This window comes from Platalea leucorodia (genome assembly GCF_965183815.1).
Source record: "Platalea leucorodia genome assembly, chromosome: 12".
NCBI classification, from domain to species: Eukaryota; Metazoa; Chordata; class Aves; order Pelecaniformes; family Threskiornithidae; genus Platalea; species Platalea leucorodia.
In genome coordinates, this window is record NC_138834.1 from 12806442 (window position 1) to 12822854 (window position 16413).

Sequence of the window (16413 nt, forward strand, 5' to 3'; positions counted from 1 at the left end):
CTGGAGGGGGGACCAGCACAGCGGCCCCCGGGGCTGGGGGACCCCGGGGGGGCTCAGGAGGGCCGGGGGGGACCGAGGGGTCCCGGGGCGAGGAGGCGCCGGGCCGGGGCCTGTGTCGGGACGCGGCGACACCGACCGGCGACGCCGCCGCCTGCTGCTATGGCAACCGGCCCCGCCCCGCCCCTAGGCCCCGCCTCCCCAGGCCACGCCCCCGCGTCGCAATGGTACGCTCCTCCTTGAGGGGATTCCCCCCCCGGCGCGCTAATGGCACTTCCCGCCGCGCATGCGCCCTGCCCCTCCACCGCCCCTCCCGCCCGCGGGCCGTGTCCCGTCGTCTGCGCGTGCGCCCGCTGGTGTCCGCGCCGTCACTTCCGGCGCGCGTGCGCAGCCCGTCGCGTGCGGCCGCCATTTCGTCCGCGGTGTTATCGGCCTCCGCCGCTTCTCGCTCCCCTCGGCCCCCGAGCGGCTCCGGCGGGGAAGCGCTCCCCGCCGCCCCCAGCGAGCACCATGCCGGCCGGACCCGTGCAAGCCATGCCGCCGGCGCAGCCAGCGCCCCCCGCGGAGAGCAAACCGGTGCGGGCCGCGCTGAGGCGACGGGGGGGAGAGGGGGGTGCTCCGGCGGCGGGGGCCCTGGGCACGGCCGGGGCGCGGGGAAGCGGGGCTCGCTGGGGCTGTTTGGGTCTCTGGGTTCTTACACTGCCCCGCTTGCCGCGGTTTTTGGGGGGAGCTGCGTTCCCGTAGGCCTCGCCCGCAGCTCCGCGTTCACCCGCAGCCAGGCCGCGGGGGGCGGGCGGGTGCTAGGCCTCGGCACAAGGCCGAGTCCTTCCCTGGGAGCGGCCCAGGGCTGTGATTGCGCTGGGCGCGAGGGTTTGCCGTCAGCTATGGAAACAGCCCTGCCGCCAGCAAGAATGTATGAAAGCGTTAAACACACCCGTCCCGGTGTGCTCGAGAGCCCAGCAGCCCCCTGTTCCCCAGTGCCTTCCCCTGCTCTCTTCTGCCTCGGCCATATTCACCTCTGCTGGAGCCTCTTCCCGGCATTCCCTAAACGGGAAGCAGCCGTTCCTTCCCCAGCGATTCCAGCAGTTTCACGCACCAGCATCAGCACTTGTGCAGCTGTACAGCAAGCCAGTGCAGGGAGCTGATCTGACTGACAGTCCTGGGTGGTTTGGTGTAGCTAACACAGCTGGGAGGGAAACCGTGGCTCCCAACAAACACCCGGTGCCCTTCATGCATATATGTTAGCAAGGCAACTCAGCATCGTGGTTAAATAAAAACATCTCTCAGGCATGGTGTCGCCTTGTCCTTCGGCTCCTTAAGATGATGTTGTTCAGAGGGAGCGGGAATGAAAAATAAACACGTTTATGGCGCCTTTTTCTTAACACACTTTATTACGGTTGTATTTGACTTGAGAGAGTTTTCTGCCTTGGAGTCCCCTTGGATTTAGCAGAGCTAGTAGCTTTACTGGTATTTTAAAATTTTCCTGAATGTCCCTGTTTAGATTATAGACATTTCCCATACACACCTGTTCTCTTTTATAACGGCTTTTCTCGTGAAAGTTGCTTGGTGAGGAAAGAGGAGAGACATCTTTAGTATCCTGCAAAGAGCAGCTTCTGGTCTCACTGGAAGACAAAGCCGTCCTCAGGGAGGGTTCTGGGATTTTAGTTCAGATTCTTCTATAATATCAGTGAGAAAAATGCGCTGCAGAGCTTTTTTCTGCAAAACAGCTTTTGATGCACCCACAGTAGGATTAAAAGCTATGTTTTATTTAATGTGGAGTTAATCATTCAGATTCTAGTTTCTTGCAGTCCCACAGGCCTCTAGGAACGTTCATAACTTCTAAACCTGTTCAGCAATGCTGTTATTTCTAGATGTGTTTTTGTAGGCATTCTCCTATGCTGCTTCTTGTCTCGGCATTTATAAACCGACTTGGGGTCAAGGCTGAGATAGTAAAAATGCCGTGAGGACTTGTTTTGGTTCCCGCGGAGTGGCCTTCCTCGTCACCTTGCTGCCCCCGCCCCTGCAGCGGGTGCCCTTGCCAAGCAGACAAACATTGTCTCCCACCCTGAGAAGCCGAGCAATTAGTTTGTGGGACTGGTGATTCAGGTTGTTAAACCAGATCTTTGTGTCAGGAAATATTAAATGTTTGGAATACTTAATCCTTCCATAGCCTTCACAAAGCAGGGGATTGCAGAACCATTTGTTAAGGTGTGTTAGGATTGTTACTCCCAATTAGGTGAGGAAGTTGAGAGAGAAGGGAGATGACTTTTCCAACTCAACCACCTGAAAATAAAATGAGTCTGGGTTTGCAGCCTACTGGGCTATTTTTCACCCCCTGATGCTGGTATATAGCACCCTACTCCATATTATTTGCAGTTCCTTCTCTTGTTTTCAGCTTTTATTTAGGCTGTTTGAATTTAGTATCTTGACTGATTGCAGACACCACAATGAAAGATGTCTTCCTGTGCCACCGCCTCTTCGCCTTTTGAATAGTTGCTATAGTTGTGAGGCAGCAGTACAGAGGACTGTATATATATGTATATATACATTTTTATTACAGCCGGAAGAGGAGCCAAAAGAGGAAGCAGCACCGGCCAAGCCTGTGGTGGGAATTATTTACCCTCCTCCAGAGGTCAGGAATATTGTGGACAAGACTGCCAGCTTCGTAGCCAGGTAAACAACACTGGTGGTGTCTCGTGTTTCCTGGGATTTTCATGCTTCTCCTCTTCCGGTGCTCGTGTCTGCGCAGCTCCAGAAACTGAAGCAGGTCACAGTCCTATGGATTTGCACAAAGGATTTTAAGGATTGAGTCTATAGCAGTGAGACTGTGGAAAAGAAACGACAATATTCTACTTAAGAGGTGTAAGACAGTTTGCTAGAAAAGTTATAGTAGTAAATAAAATGAAATTCTTGGGAAAATCTATAGTACATGCTGCAATAACCAGGTAGCAGTTCCTGTTCCGAATGATCTGAAGGGGAAACAAAATTCCAGGTAGAAAGAGAGCCTCGTTACAGGTGCTCCACTGAGTGATGAAGCCAAGAGGAGTCATGACTGTATTTTACAGCGTGTAGGCAGATTGTAGGTGACGAACTTCCCAGTACAAGGGTGCTCGCTTGCTTGTCGAGCCCTGAGGTTAAGTCCCATCCTGGTTTGGGTACAGCTTGGTGAACTGTGCCAGCGGCTGGGATGCGTGTTCATCCAAGCCTCAGTCATCTCTGTCTCCCTGGGTCGCCAGAGGGAGAGAAGTGCGTACCTCCGGAGAGGAGTCTGATCCTCTCTTAGGATAGATGATCTGCCCGTGGTATGTATGGGATTTTTTCCCCTGTTGACTGTAGCAGATTGATTAGCATGAGTATAGATGTCAAATTTAAGGGAGGAGTCTAAAAGTTGAATAAATCTTACTCATTTAGGCTTCTTCCATTTGCCTAATGTCATCATTCTGCAAGTGCAAGCTGTTAGTGCTAGCTAGGCCATCTTCCTCTGTTGTTTTTTAATGCTTAAGTATTCCTGGCTGTCATCTCTCTACGTGAGGTTTCAGGGGACCAGATCTTGGTCTTCCTGGCAGCGTACGAGTGGCCCAGGAGGTAGATACCCCTCAGCTGCCTGTGTGAATTCTTAAGCTTCACGGCATCCAGACAGGCTGAACGCCGCGTGCTTTCGCCTCACTAAAATGCAACGGTTGTTACTGTGAGTTTAAGATGGCGACTAGATGCTGGTCTAGTCAAAGACACCTCTTGTGTAGCTAATTTCTAAAGTGCTGCCGAGGAGCGTGGGCTTCCTTTGAGGATAAGGGGCTGTGTTTATCCTTTGGTATTGTAGAGACCTCCTCTTTTGCAAGAGGCGGAGTGGCTAAACAAGACTTGGAGGTATCCAGAGAATATGAAGGGACACACGCTACAGTAGCTGTTAACTATCTCAGACTACCCTGAAATAAAGGGTTGTGCACTTTGCACGGGAGGAATGGACGTTACCTGAACTAAAACTTAAGGCTCTCCTAAACGCATCCCTCCGGTGTGGTCAGTTTCTGCACAGGCTGATGGTTACCTACTTTTTTTCCTTATATGAACTTCCTGGAAATGAAACTAGTCTTAAAAGCTTGTTAATATAGCAAATAAATTTGGTCTAGTAAGTAGCTTGTAAAGTTCATCCAATAAACTGTCAATCCAGTAAATGGCCTTTCGTTTGTAGGTAGCCAAATGAGATTGTGGAACATTTGTGAGTTTTTTGACTGTCTTAAGAAATACTCACTGCGAAGCGTTATAGACTAAATCAGGACAAATGCCTTTAACTTGCGTGCGTACAGCTGGCTGCTACGTTGGGTCTGAGTTACTTGGCGGTAAACCCCTTCCCTGTAGGAGAGAAAATTGTCTTCTGAGGGACTGATGCATCAACACATCTTACTATGAAAGGAGCAGATGTTTACACTTGAGTTGATGTCCATTTCTCTAAACAATTTATCTTTTTCCTCCCCAGAAATGGTCCAGAATTTGAAGCTCGAATTCGTCAGAATGAAATAAATAACCCTAAGTTCAATTTCTTGAATCCCAACGACCCTTACCATGCGTACTACCGGCACAAAGTCAGCGAGTTCAAAGAGGGTAAAGCACAGGAGCCGTCGGCTGCTATTCCCAAGGTCATGCAACAGCAGCAAAGTGCTCAGCAGCAGCTTCCACAGAAGGTAAGTATTCCTTTTCACTTTGGTCGAGAACTTGGCTTCTCACTGGTTGTGTCACAGCCTGATGTTAAGCAGAAGGTCTGAAAGACAAGGTAAATTAAAGAGTTATTTATACATTTGCAAAAAAGACAGCACTGAGAGGCTTGACCTTTAGTGTCTGGGACTTTGTTTTGATGCAGATGTGCATTCACCAGTTGCGGTAAGTCAGAGTTGTGTGTGAAAGAGCTAATATATTGTTCTGCTTGGTCCCTTTTAATTACATTTTGTTGTGTATTGAGTGATGTGCTACTTACACTAGTGATCACTCAGACTGGATGAGTTCAGGACGTCTGCCATAGGCAAGTCTTTAGAATCCCTTGGAGTTCAGTTTGGGCTTGTTGCATGCACTGTTTTGTAGAAACGTTTCCCTTTTTTCTGCCGGAAGCATCAGCTTCCCCTTAAAATGTGGAGTACAAAATGCTGCTAATCTTGTTTAGTTGTGCCTCTATACATACTGCATGGAAAAAGGGCACTGACTGAGTCCGAGTCTTTCACGTGCTTTGCATGGCCAACAGTCACGCTGTGTGGTATTGACCGTCCTGGAGGATGGCAGCAAAGCCCTGATAGTTTCCAGTTTTGTTATCTGTTGGAGCAACGTTTTTTTTCACAGTCGGCCTAAATACAGATGTCCATATATACCCCATGGTACTAGTTGTTCTCATCCTTGCAGCTGCCAGGATATCTAGGCTGATGTTGCTTTCCCGCAGCAGCTAAAGGAAAAATGGGTTCTCCCAAGTGTTTGGTAATGGTTTCTTGAGGGCACTGACTGAGCCGTCTCCATTCTGCTCTGCAGGTGCAGGCCCAGGTGATCCAGGAGACAGTCGTCCCGAAAGAGCCACCTCCAGAGTTTGAGTTCATTGCAGATCCTCCCTCAATCTCGGCCTTTGACTTGGACGTGGTGAAGCTAACGGCGCAGTTCGTGGCTCGAAACGGGCGGCAGTTCTTGACTCAGCTGATGCAGAAAGAGCAGAGGAACTACCAGTTCGATTTCCTTCGCCCCCAGCACAGTCTCTTTAACTACTTCACTAAGCTGGTTGAACAGTACACAAAGGTAGTCTTGGCAGTTTACCTGTCGCGTTGATTCCTTCAACAGCAGTACTGATTTTTGAAGGCTACTGAAGCTCTACGCATAGCCAGACTAGAAATATGTGCGGGTCCGGGAGTCCATCCTTTAAATCTTGCTCTTTAAGTAGAGTGGGTATCTTGTACAGTGTTGGCAACGTGCAGCGCTGAACACAGTGGGTTGTTACTTAAACGTACCAGACACTATTGTAATATAAGTAAAAGTTGTGTTTTTTTAAATATGGAGGGTAGTTGGAAGGCCAAGAGTGAATATTTTTAAATGCAAGTATGAGCACTAAGTAATAAGAGGGTTGCAATAGAATAAATGGAACATAGCCCCAGGGGTCTGCTGATATTTTTATCAGTGTGGAAAGAGAATAATTGCTTTTAAGGAGGCTTTGGCAAAAAGAATTGTCACCAACTGTCTACGCAAAATGTTTCAGATCTTGATCCCACCGAAAGGCTTACTCCTCAAACTCAAGAAAGAGGCTGAAAATCCCAAGGAAGTCCTAGATCAGGTATTACATGAAAAGTTTTCAAAATTGCTGAAGCATTTCGGTTACGTTTTGAATTTTTTCTCTTTGCATGTTTCTGACTTCTTGGCAGCAAATACAAATGTACAGAGAATAAAATGGATGTGTCCCCTGTAGCCACTTGAATACAGGGTACTCAAGCTCACCCTTAAACTACTAGCTAGCGTTCGTATTGGGGGTGGTTTACTTGTGGCAGCGTAGGGGTGTAGATACTGTGGGACACCATTTCCAAGCGCTTTACAAAGTAGAACGTTTCCCTCTCAGACAACTTCACTGTGACAGCTCAGTCACTTATAGTCCTTCAAGCTGTTCTGTCTTCATCACGAAGACTGCGTTTGGGGCCACAAAAATGATCAGAGGGCTGGAACACCTCTGCTATGGGGAAAGGCTGAAAGAGCTGGGGTTGTTCAGCCTGGAGAAGAGAAGGCCACAGGGAGACCTTATTGTGGCCTTTCAATCCTTAAAGGGGGCCTACAGGAAAGATGGGGACAGACTTTTTAGTAGGGCCTGTAGCGATAGGACAAGGGGTGATGGTTTTAAACTAAAAGAGGGTAGATTCAGACTAGATATAAGGAGGAAATTTTTCACGATGAGGGTGGTGAAACACTGGCAGGGGTTGCCCAGAGAGGTGGTGGGTGCCCCATCCCTGGAAACATTCAAGGCCAGGCTGGACGGGGCTGTGAGCAACCTGATCTGGTTGAAGCTGTCCCTGCCCATGGCAGGGGGATGGACTGGATGGCCTTGAAAGGTCCCTTCCATCCCAAAGCATCCTGTGATTCTATGATTTGTTTTGGAAGGGTGGCATTACAGGGTTGTAATAAAGTGTCCGTGAATTGTTTGCTGGCTGTGAATCTTCCGTGATACCTCAGCGGATGGCTTGGTCTTGGCTCATGAAGTCTGCAGTTCCAGCTTTAGAAAACCACTTTACAAAGCTGCTGCAGTACATAACTCGACAGGCAAACCCATAGTTTCTAAATGATATACAAATATTTCTTTGTCGTGCCAGGCCTCTGAAGTAGTGCTGGTGTAACTGCCCTGAAGGGGTTGGTAGCATAAACTTCCAGATGCTGTAGAGATGACTGTGATGTGTTTCTTGTCTGACGTTTGGTGCGTGCTTTACGTCTGCTCGTGCAGGTGTATTACAGAGTGGAGTGGGCAAAGTTCCAGGAGCGAGAGAGAAAGAAGGAAGAGGAGGAGAAGGAAAAGGAGCGTGTTGCTTATGCCCAGATTGATTGGCATGACTTTGTGGTCGTGGAAACAGTTGACTTTCAGCCCAATGAGCAAGGTACTGAAGATGTAACCTCTATGAAACTCTGCTCCCTTTGCGTAGGGACTGTGTCCTGAAATGCTGTTTTTAGACAGACATTGGGTTTTATGGCTGCATATCCTTCAAAGATGAAGGGGAAAGCCTTCTAGTGACAGTGTGCAGGGCTATGGTTTTTTTCTGGAGTTGGTAATGTTCCCCTTGCATGAAGTCCAGGGCTGTACTCATGTCCGCCTTTCCACTTCCACCAGGACAGCAGAACTTGTCCCACTTTCTAGCGCTGCTTTCACCTATAAGTACCTTCATCTTCATGCGTCATGCTGATGTTGGTCTGTATAGGCTCCATCCGTTCACTTCTATATACCTTGGCTCCCAGGACATTTTGATGCCAGTGCTTTGTAAAGAACCTCCTTTCCATTCGAGAAACTGATATTTCTGTCCATTGAGCAATGAAATGCGATAAACAGAAGCTCTGTTTTCTTCATTGTAGGGAATTTCCCTCCTCCCACCACTCCAGAAGAGCTGGGAGCTCGAATCCTGATCCAGGAGCGTTACGAGAAGTTTGGGGAAAGCGAGGAGGTAGAGATGGAGGTGGAGTCAGACGAGGAAGATGAAAAGCAAGAGAAAACAGATGAACCCCCAGCCCAGCTGGATCAAGACACACAAGTGCAGGATATGGATGAGGTAACTAGCCAGTAGAACCAGCATTACTTTTGTCCCGTGACATTTGTGTGGTTTATGATGCCCTTCATTTTCACTGTAAGAAGTTCCTCAGTTTCTTGAGGAAATGAGATTTCCTTCTGATGGAATTTCAAAACAACCTGTTTCTGCTGGAATATGGTATTTTTAATGTTTTCCTTGACAATACAATTGCCAAGAGAGAAATCCAGTCATTTTGTCACCTAATGGTGTGGATTTTATGTTTCTGTGATCAAGCATTTTGGACTTGCTTCTGCACAGTGCCTGGAACACTGAAAGATGACTCATTTTAGACTCTTCCTCTGCCCCCTGCATGTAAGCTGTTTTTGTGGTAACAAGGAACCAGAGCGTAGTTAACCGTAAGCCCCTGCCTGCTGTGCTGTGGTAATGTGGAAGCTGAGGAGTACTTGCTTCCTCTTCTGGGTCCACTGAATTTCTGAATCGTGATTATCCAGAGGAACCACTGTAGTGTAGGTGTCCAGAGGCAAAATAGCCCTGTTGCTTTGAAGCTGCATAATCAGTTCTTCGAGCGCTGCACAGGATTTTTATGCCTTTCTCAAATCTTCTTTGTCGATATTTGACTACAGGAACTTGGTTATGATTTTTTTTTTTTAACCTAAATAAGGGCTCAGATGATGAAGATGAAGGTCAGAAGGTTCCTCCTCCTCCAGAAACCCCGATGCCACCACCTCTTCCTCCCACGCCAGATCAGGTCATTGTGCGGAAAGATTACGATCCCAAAGGTAAAATCAGGCTAGTGAAGAAAAACTTTATTTCTTCCTGAACAATCACAAAAGCGTTTGTCTCTAGGCTCCATCCTCTGATCTGTTTTTAACAGTGTGGTTTTGTTTTCCTAGCCTCAAAACCGTTACCACCCGCCCCAGCTCCAGATGAGTATCTTGTTTCCCCCATCACTGGAGAGAAAATTCCTGCCAGTAAAATGCAAGAACACATGCGAATCGGTCTCCTGGATCCTCGATGGTTGGAGCAGCGCGATCGATCCATCCGTGAAAAGCAGAGTGATGATGAGGTCTATGCCCCAGGTCAGCTCGAGCATTTGACACAGCTTGTAAAACCGAGTTCCTAGATGAGTTCTGTGAACTCTTAGCACGCCCCCTCCCACCGATGAGGACCACCTTAAATGTGGCTTTCAGTATGATGTCCTTAATGTGCTGATTATGTGGATACATTTGTCATTAGTACATTGAAGCCTTTCTATAAACTTAAAGGCAAAGAGCATTAGCTGCTGCATACCAGCCATCAGTTGCAGTCTCTTTCTGAAAAGAGCAGCACTCAGTCGTTAGGTACCAAACAGTTTAAAGGTCATTAACAGAGGCTTGATCAGGTTTGACTTTGGTTATATCACTTGAGATAAGAAGTTCTCTTTTTGCCTGCAGGTTTGGATATTGAAAGCAGCTTGAAGCAACTGGCAGAGCGCCGTACTGATATCTTTGGTGTAGAAGAGACTGCCATTGGTAAAAAGATTGGTGAAGAAGAAATCCAGAAACCAGAGGAAAAGGTAGAGTGGAAACTGTGGGGTTTTTAAACAGGTTCCTGTAGTACCATGAATGCTCACAGAGACAGGAGTCTTTTGGACTTTGTTCTTGCTGTAAAGCTGCTCTCTTGATTTATTTGCAGCTGACATTGCAGTCTGGACAGGCTGGGCTTATTCTGATTTATTTTATCTTCTCAGGTGACCTGGGATGGGCACTCAGGCAGCATGGCCCGCACACAACAGGCTGCTCAGGCCAATATTACTCTCCAAGAGCAAATTGAAGCTATCCATAAGGCCAAGGGACTGGTGCCAGAAGATGACAGCAAGGAGAAGATCGGTCCCAGCAAACCCAATGAAATGCCCCAGCCACCCCCTCCTTCATCGGCATCAAATCCCCCAGCTAGTGCTCAGCCTATCACATCCGTGCCTCGTCCACCCACAGTAAGCGTTTGGGCTTCCAAAAGCAAACGGCCGTGGCCATAGTTCATTAGAAGGGAGTCCTGACGAAGGTCAAGGGTTACAACAGCAGGGCGCTGGCTAGAAGCAGATTTTGAGTGGAGTTCATGTTTCCGAATGACTCTTAGACCATCAGAGGAACCCTACTGAACCTGCTGTTAAAAATGGAAAGTAAGAGTTAGGTGGAGCTTATCATCCTTAGAGGTACCAAAAAGACTTGATCAGCTGGGCAGAGGAAGAACCTGGGCAGTAAGATCTTGGAGGAAGGGAGCATGGCTAACAAAGGAATGGGTGGGTGCCTTTTTTTAGGTGTAGAAAGGCATGATGCAGAACAAAAGTAGCCACAGGTAAGAAATGTTCACTGGTGACTCACGTGCCCGCTGTTCTGCTGCGTGACTCCGAAATAGCTCCTTCCGAAATAGCTCCTTCTTTAAGACTGCTGCGTGGCTCGCAGTCTGATACCTGAGTGGTGAGGGAAGGAAGAACCGTTTAATCTGTTAATGAGGCTTCTGTGCCTGTTTACCGGCAGCTTGGGCTGGCCATACGGTGGGCTCGCTGAGGTCCCCAGCAAGTCTTTGGCCAGCAGAAATCCTCTCTGTGTTGCCATGGTTATTTTAATCAGGATTGTGAACAGCGCTGAGCGTTCCTGCGTGTACCCGCTAAGAAAAATCACCCTCTCTCTCTCCAGATGCCCCCTCCCGTTCGCGCCGCTGTTGTTTCTGCAGTTCCAGTCATGCCTCGTCCCCCGATGACTTCCGTGGTCCGTTTGCCCCCGGGATCCGTCATAGCCACCCCCATGCCACCGATAATCCATACCCCGCGCATCAATGTTGTCCCCATGCCGCCCTCGGCTCCTCCCATAATGAGCCCCCGCCCGCCTCCCATGATAGTACCAACAGGTCAGTAACTTCAGCTTTTTCTGGTTAATTGTCAGCTAATTCCTGTGTAATGTGGGCTTGAGTTTGGATTCTTTTTTCCTTTTGTGCCTCTGATAATGGCCTGTAATCGGGATTGCAGTCCCTAAGTCCCATTGCTAAGAATCTTGGGGTGTTTGATAGGACTTACCTAGCAGTGCTGCTTTGGGGCTCAAGACTCCGCCTGCAGCATGAAATACAGAGAATTCTGTCTCACCCATTTTATGTCTGTGGCCCTGGGAGCCCGCCCAGGTGCAGATGAAGGGTCCATGCTGCTCTCCAAAGGAACCAGAGTAAAGAGGAACTGCCAGCACCTCACTGGGCGTTACAGCTTGTTACAGAAGTTGCTGCTGCAGGAGGAAAAGCTGTTGTCTGGCCCCTTTCCTCATAGCAGCTTCATAGCATTAGGTGTTTTTAAGTTGAAAAGCACAATGCAAAAACCAATTCTTCCCTTTTTTTTTTGTTTTGTCTTTAAATCGGGGTGCTGGCACTGCTGCATGCCGAACTGAGAGCATTTTCTTTTTTGCAAGATCTGCAGGAAGTTCTTAGGCCGCTCGCTGTCTTTTCCTGGACTGTTTCCCAATACAAAAATTCTAACGTTTGAAGTTTGCATGTTGCTGTCGGTTGTGTTAACTTCCTCCATGTGTTCTTTTCGGCCTTTACTGGTCTGCTAAAAGAGTTTTTGCGTAAGGGAGTGTCTGCTCTGTGCTCGGTGGATGACCGCAGGTTGTGTTGTGTCCCCCCCATCCCATTTCAGCCTTTGTTCCTGCGCCTCCTGTGGCTCCGGTTCCTTCCCCAGCGCCGATGCCTCCTGTTCACCCGCCGCCGCCGATGGAGGATGAGCCAGTCTCAAAGAAACTGAAGAGCGAAGATAGCCTGATTCCAGAGGAGGAGTTTCTGCGTCGGAACAAGGTACGCGTGCGGGCCGGCTGCTTGTTGAGAGGCACCGGAGTCCTGACCCCGTGGGGCTGTTCAGCCTCCTCTGCTCAAAGGGGATGTAAAGCAGCTCACTGCACAGAGGGGAGCCAATTTCTGAGGTGGCTCCTTCCTCCTGTCATTCCTGAGCAAACCAAACTGCTTTGTATTTCACCGGAAAGCGCGATGCAGCGCTAGACACAGGCGCATAGCAAGGTAGTACTCTTCTGTAATCAAGGGCAGTGAGAGGTAGGTTTATAGTAATGTAAAGAAGCACTAAAGCTGCTAATAAGCTTTTAAGCAGAGGACTGCTAAGCTGGAGATGCAAGGAGATTTAATATATCAATGTCAGCGTGATAGTATGGCAATGTGGTATATTCCATGACAACATGAACTAAACGTTAGACTGAATTCCTTCCTGAGGAGTGCCGTCATCGTGGGTTGGGTTTTCAGTCCTTTACGGAGGCTGTACGGTTTTCCTGGACATCTGCACAGACAAACTGTCTCCTGTTTAACGCTTCGTACGGTCACTCTCTGATACCGGGAATGCGTGTGGTGCTTGGTGAATGACACACAAAGGAGGCACGAGTGAGAGAAATCCAACTAGATGTTTTATTTTGGTAGCAGTGAAGTAACTTTCTCAGTGTTGAGGCAAATACATTTCAGTGTGTTCACTGAGAAGTTGAGATACATGGCTAGTTTGGGAAATAAATAATTTGTCTGCCGCTGTGTGTCTATAAATAATTTGTCTGCCGCTCTTTTATCACAGTCCTGAGGCTCCTTGGCTGTAAGAGACGTTATCTTTGTTTCCTCTAGGGTCCGGTCACGGTCAAAGTCCAGGTTCCCAACATGCAGGACAAGACGGAATGGAAACTGAATGGCCAAGTGCTGGTGTTCACCCTGCCGCTCTCAGACCAGGCACGTAGCTCCTTAACCCGGCCTCTGCCCCTTCTTATTTTGTTACTGATTTTCTTCGCTTTGAGAGTAGCAGTTGACCTGCATGGCAGGAGCTGTAAAACTCTGGATGTTTGCCACGCTACGGCCTCTTGCCCAGTGGGGTTGCGTGGCTGGGGGAGCAGGGCTGGCCCATCTGGACAGCGGGGAAAAAAAGCCTGAGCAAGGTCTTTGATTCTTCCTAGGTGTCTGTCATAAAGGTTAAGATCCACGAGGCCACAGGGATGCCAGCTGGGAAGCAGAAGCTGCAGTACGAGGTGGGTGTAAGCCCTTCCAACCCTGTATTTCAGCACTTTCTCCCACACAAACTGACTTTTTACAAGAAAAAGTTGTAATGTACCTACTGAGATGTTGGGAAGAGCAGAGGGAATGTTTTTCCTCTCTGTGCAGCACGCTTGGTTACAGAACTGTACGCTGTTAGTGCAGGACAGGCCTTTAATAGCTGGCATCAGTGGATCTTCACAGGATTGCTGTGGCAGATGAGTCCTCTAAGCTTGATGGCTTTCTCTGAGATCAGCCTATTCTTATACTGGGTTTTTTTAACATGTATATGCAGCAGTTGGCTCCCACTGTTCTGTCGTGTGTGCTCTGGAAGGCGGGCGAGAGTACCTTGAAACCCTGGCAGCTCTGAAAAGACTTTCCCCAAAACACGGAAGGGAGGAGATCTTTCTGTCTCCCTTCCTCTCGAGAGCGGCGCTGTTAGAAAGGCACCGTTCCTTTTTGGTAACTTGTTTGCAGTCACGCATGTGCGCAGGCACGCACAACTTGCTGCCTAAGCAGTGAACTTTGTGCACTTATCTCCTCAGGAGCTCATCTATGGGCAGATATTGTGTTAACCTTTAGCAAGAAAGGAAGCTTAACTGATTTTTTTTTTTTTTAAGGGAGAAAAAGGGGGGGGGAGTGGAGCCTAAATAACTTCACTTGTTGTGGTGACTGCCTTTCTCTATATGTTTGTAGAGGTATATAGTGTATATTGTCTGTCTGTACTCTTGCGTCATTCCCAGCACACCCACCTCCTCCGGCGCCCGTCTGCTGAGACGCTGGGATCTCTCCGGGGTTTTTCAAAGCCTGCAGCATTCTGTCATCGCCCTGTTCTGAGAGTAGCGCCAGGAGGGCTTCCTCTGTCGGGGGGTTGTGGGAAGGCAGCGTTAAGGTTTCTGCTGTGACTGTTGTTTTTTTCTTTTCTTCCCTCAGGGCATCTTCATCAAGGATTCGAACTCCCTGGCTTATTACAACATGACAAGTGGCTCTCTGATTCACCTGGCCCTCAAAGAAAGAGGAGGCAGGAAGAAATAGGAGCCGTGGAGGCCAGAGCCGTAACATGGCTGTGTTGCCACTCGTGTAACCCCAACCCTTCGAATCCTCCAGCCTTTTAGGGGCTACTGCCGCCGCCTGCCAGCTCTAGTTTGAAAAGAGAGACCATGAAGCCCACGTTTGGGTGGCTGATGGGAGAGGGGAAGCTGACAGAGCCCTGAAATGTATAAATGTAGTGACCTAGTACGTAGCCGCAGCAGTCTGTTAGTGATCGATGCTTTGCTCGAATGCTGGCTCTCTGTTTAATTCCCTCGTGAAGCAACGTTGAGGTCATGCCCAGCTTAGCCTAGATCCACCTTTGAGGGATTTACGCTGACCAAGAACATCATCTGTCTGACTCCAGTGCTTGCTGCTTCATTTAACCTTTTTCTAATTGAAAACATCTTCCTTCTCAAAATACTTACTAAGCCTCTTATTCTTCCTCCGTCTCTGATCTATCTGCACGAGCCTCTCGCACTGACCCTGACTTGGAAATTTATCCTCCCTCAGCGCGAGCGTACGCGGCTGCTCCCTGCGATAAAGGAGATCCGGGTCCGCGCGCGCCGAACGGCTTCGTGCTGCTTCTGTACAGCCAGTGATTTGTTTTAATAAACGCGTGTCTCGGCGCAGGGTTCTGTCTGTCGCAGTTCCTTGGGGTTTAGGTTTTCTAGACGGAGATGTGCCTGGCTTCAGAGCATGCGGGGTGTGGGGAAATACATTGGGGTTTTGTAATTAAGCAGTTTACTATAGGAAATTCTTTTATTTTCTAGGAAAGGCTGCAAGAAAAGGGTTTCGTTGAAATTTCCCTAGTACTACACAGCTATTCCTGAATGTAAAGCATGTATATACAAGTGCTTATGTCTGTGTGCGGGGGCAGAAAGACTGCTTTGAACTTTGAGTTTCACTGGAAAATGTGTTTTACACTTTATATCGTGCATCTCTTGGTCCTGGAGAGCATACAGGGCTGGAAAATGGGTTACGCCTGTACCGTCAGCCAGCACTGTGCTGCGGTTTGATACAAACGTAACAGAGAGTTAATCTACAGCGAGATAATCAAGTGCCGAGGAAGAGGTGGTTGTCTGTCGCCGCCCCAGCAGCCGTGTGATTTGGGTACCTCTGCTCTTTTGGGATAATCCAAAGCCGTGGATTTCTTTTTTTTCTCTTTTTTTAGCGGTGGTCAGGCATTCCAGAACATCCTGTTTACCTCATTCTGTGCTTCGGGGTGAGAGAAATTCAGCAGGAGGGAAGAGCCGACGTCCTCCTGCCTCCGCCGCGCTCCTCTCGGGCCGGGAGGAAGCCCTGGCGCTGGAGGGACGGTGCCTGGCGCTGGCTCAGCCCAGGTGGCCGGCGGTCCCCCGGCTGCGGTGGCCGGCTGCTGTCTCTGACAGTTGCCCACGTCTCCGTGCAGAGGCAGGCTGCTCCCATCCCCGCTGCCAGGCGCCGAATTCGGAGCCGCTCGGCAAGTGTGCGCAGGGTGGATGCTGCAGGAAGGTGGGATAATTGCTTTGCTTTTAAAACCTAGGCAATAGATACAATCTTGGAGAAAAAACTGGGCAGCGAGGGGGTGTTTTCCAGAGCTGATTAAAAAAAATCTGCCAAGAAAGCTCTGAAACGGAGAAGTTAACGTTTTTACATCCATCGTGGGGTGATGGGGGCCGTGCTGAAGGTCATCCAACTTCTCCAGCCGTGGTGCCCGAGGAGCTCCCGGTCCGACGCGCGTTTCCTCGACGGCTCCGGCTGAACGCCGCGCTGCTGCTTCGGGTGACATTTTCAGCCAAGCCCCTTTTACCAGCCTGGCAGGAAAACTTCCCGCTAGAAATAGCTCGTGTGGAGCCTCGCCAGCCCCTTTCTATCTAAATATTACTGATCAGCGTCGTAACAGCCTGCGCGCGTGTCTAGCAGAAAACAACTGCTCTCGCAGCCTTCCACTTCAGGGGGGAGGCCCCGCGGGGCTCCGTCTGCCAGAAAAATCTGGAAGTAGGTTGAGTCGTTGCTGATTTTAATGAGCTTCGTTCCCTCGGTCCTTCGGCGATTTACCCAGCACCGTACCCGCTTTCAGAGGGGTCTTGGCTCTGGTAAAAACACATTTTTTTGGGGGGCTGTTCAAGGGCTCATG

The 16413-nt window shown here is 49.2% G+C and overlaps 1 protein-coding gene across 1 annotated transcript; it reads left to right on the top strand.

The window, feature by feature from the left end:
• The first annotated feature begins 373 nt into the window (after nucleotides 1-373).
• SF3A1 (splicing factor 3a subunit 1) lies at nucleotides 374-14931 on the top strand. The gene is made up of 16 exons (XM_082325047.1): nucleotides 374-573; nucleotides 2558-2670; nucleotides 4472-4676; nucleotides 5506-5763; nucleotides 6218-6292; nucleotides 7442-7592; nucleotides 8062-8255; nucleotides 8896-9013; nucleotides 9128-9313; nucleotides 9668-9789; nucleotides 9964-10206; nucleotides 10910-11120; nucleotides 11893-12047; nucleotides 12867-12968; nucleotides 13190-13261; nucleotides 14199-14931. Exons 1-16 carry the CDS (start codon nucleotides 508-510, stop codon nucleotides 14298-14300), a joined length of 2373 nt encoding a protein of 790 aa, XP_082181173.1. The 5' UTR covers nucleotides 374-507; the 3' UTR covers nucleotides 14301-14931.
• The last annotated feature ends 1482 nt before the right edge of the window (nucleotides 14932-16413 follow it).

Bases quoted from the DNA above. Each gene is read 5' to 3' on its own strand.
- SF3A1 (XM_082325047.1), top strand. From the start codon at position 508: ATGCCGGCCGGACCCGTGCAAGCCATGCCGCCGGCGCAGCCAGCGCCC. The intron at 574-2,557 runs GTGCGGGCCGCG...TTTTTATTACAG, and splicing joins CCCCCGCGGAGAGCAAACCG to CCGGAAGAGGAGCCAAAAGA. The intron at 5,764-6,217 runs GTAGTCTTGGCA...AAAATGTTTCAG, and splicing joins TGGTTGAACAGTACACAAAG to ATCTTGATCCCACCGAAAGG.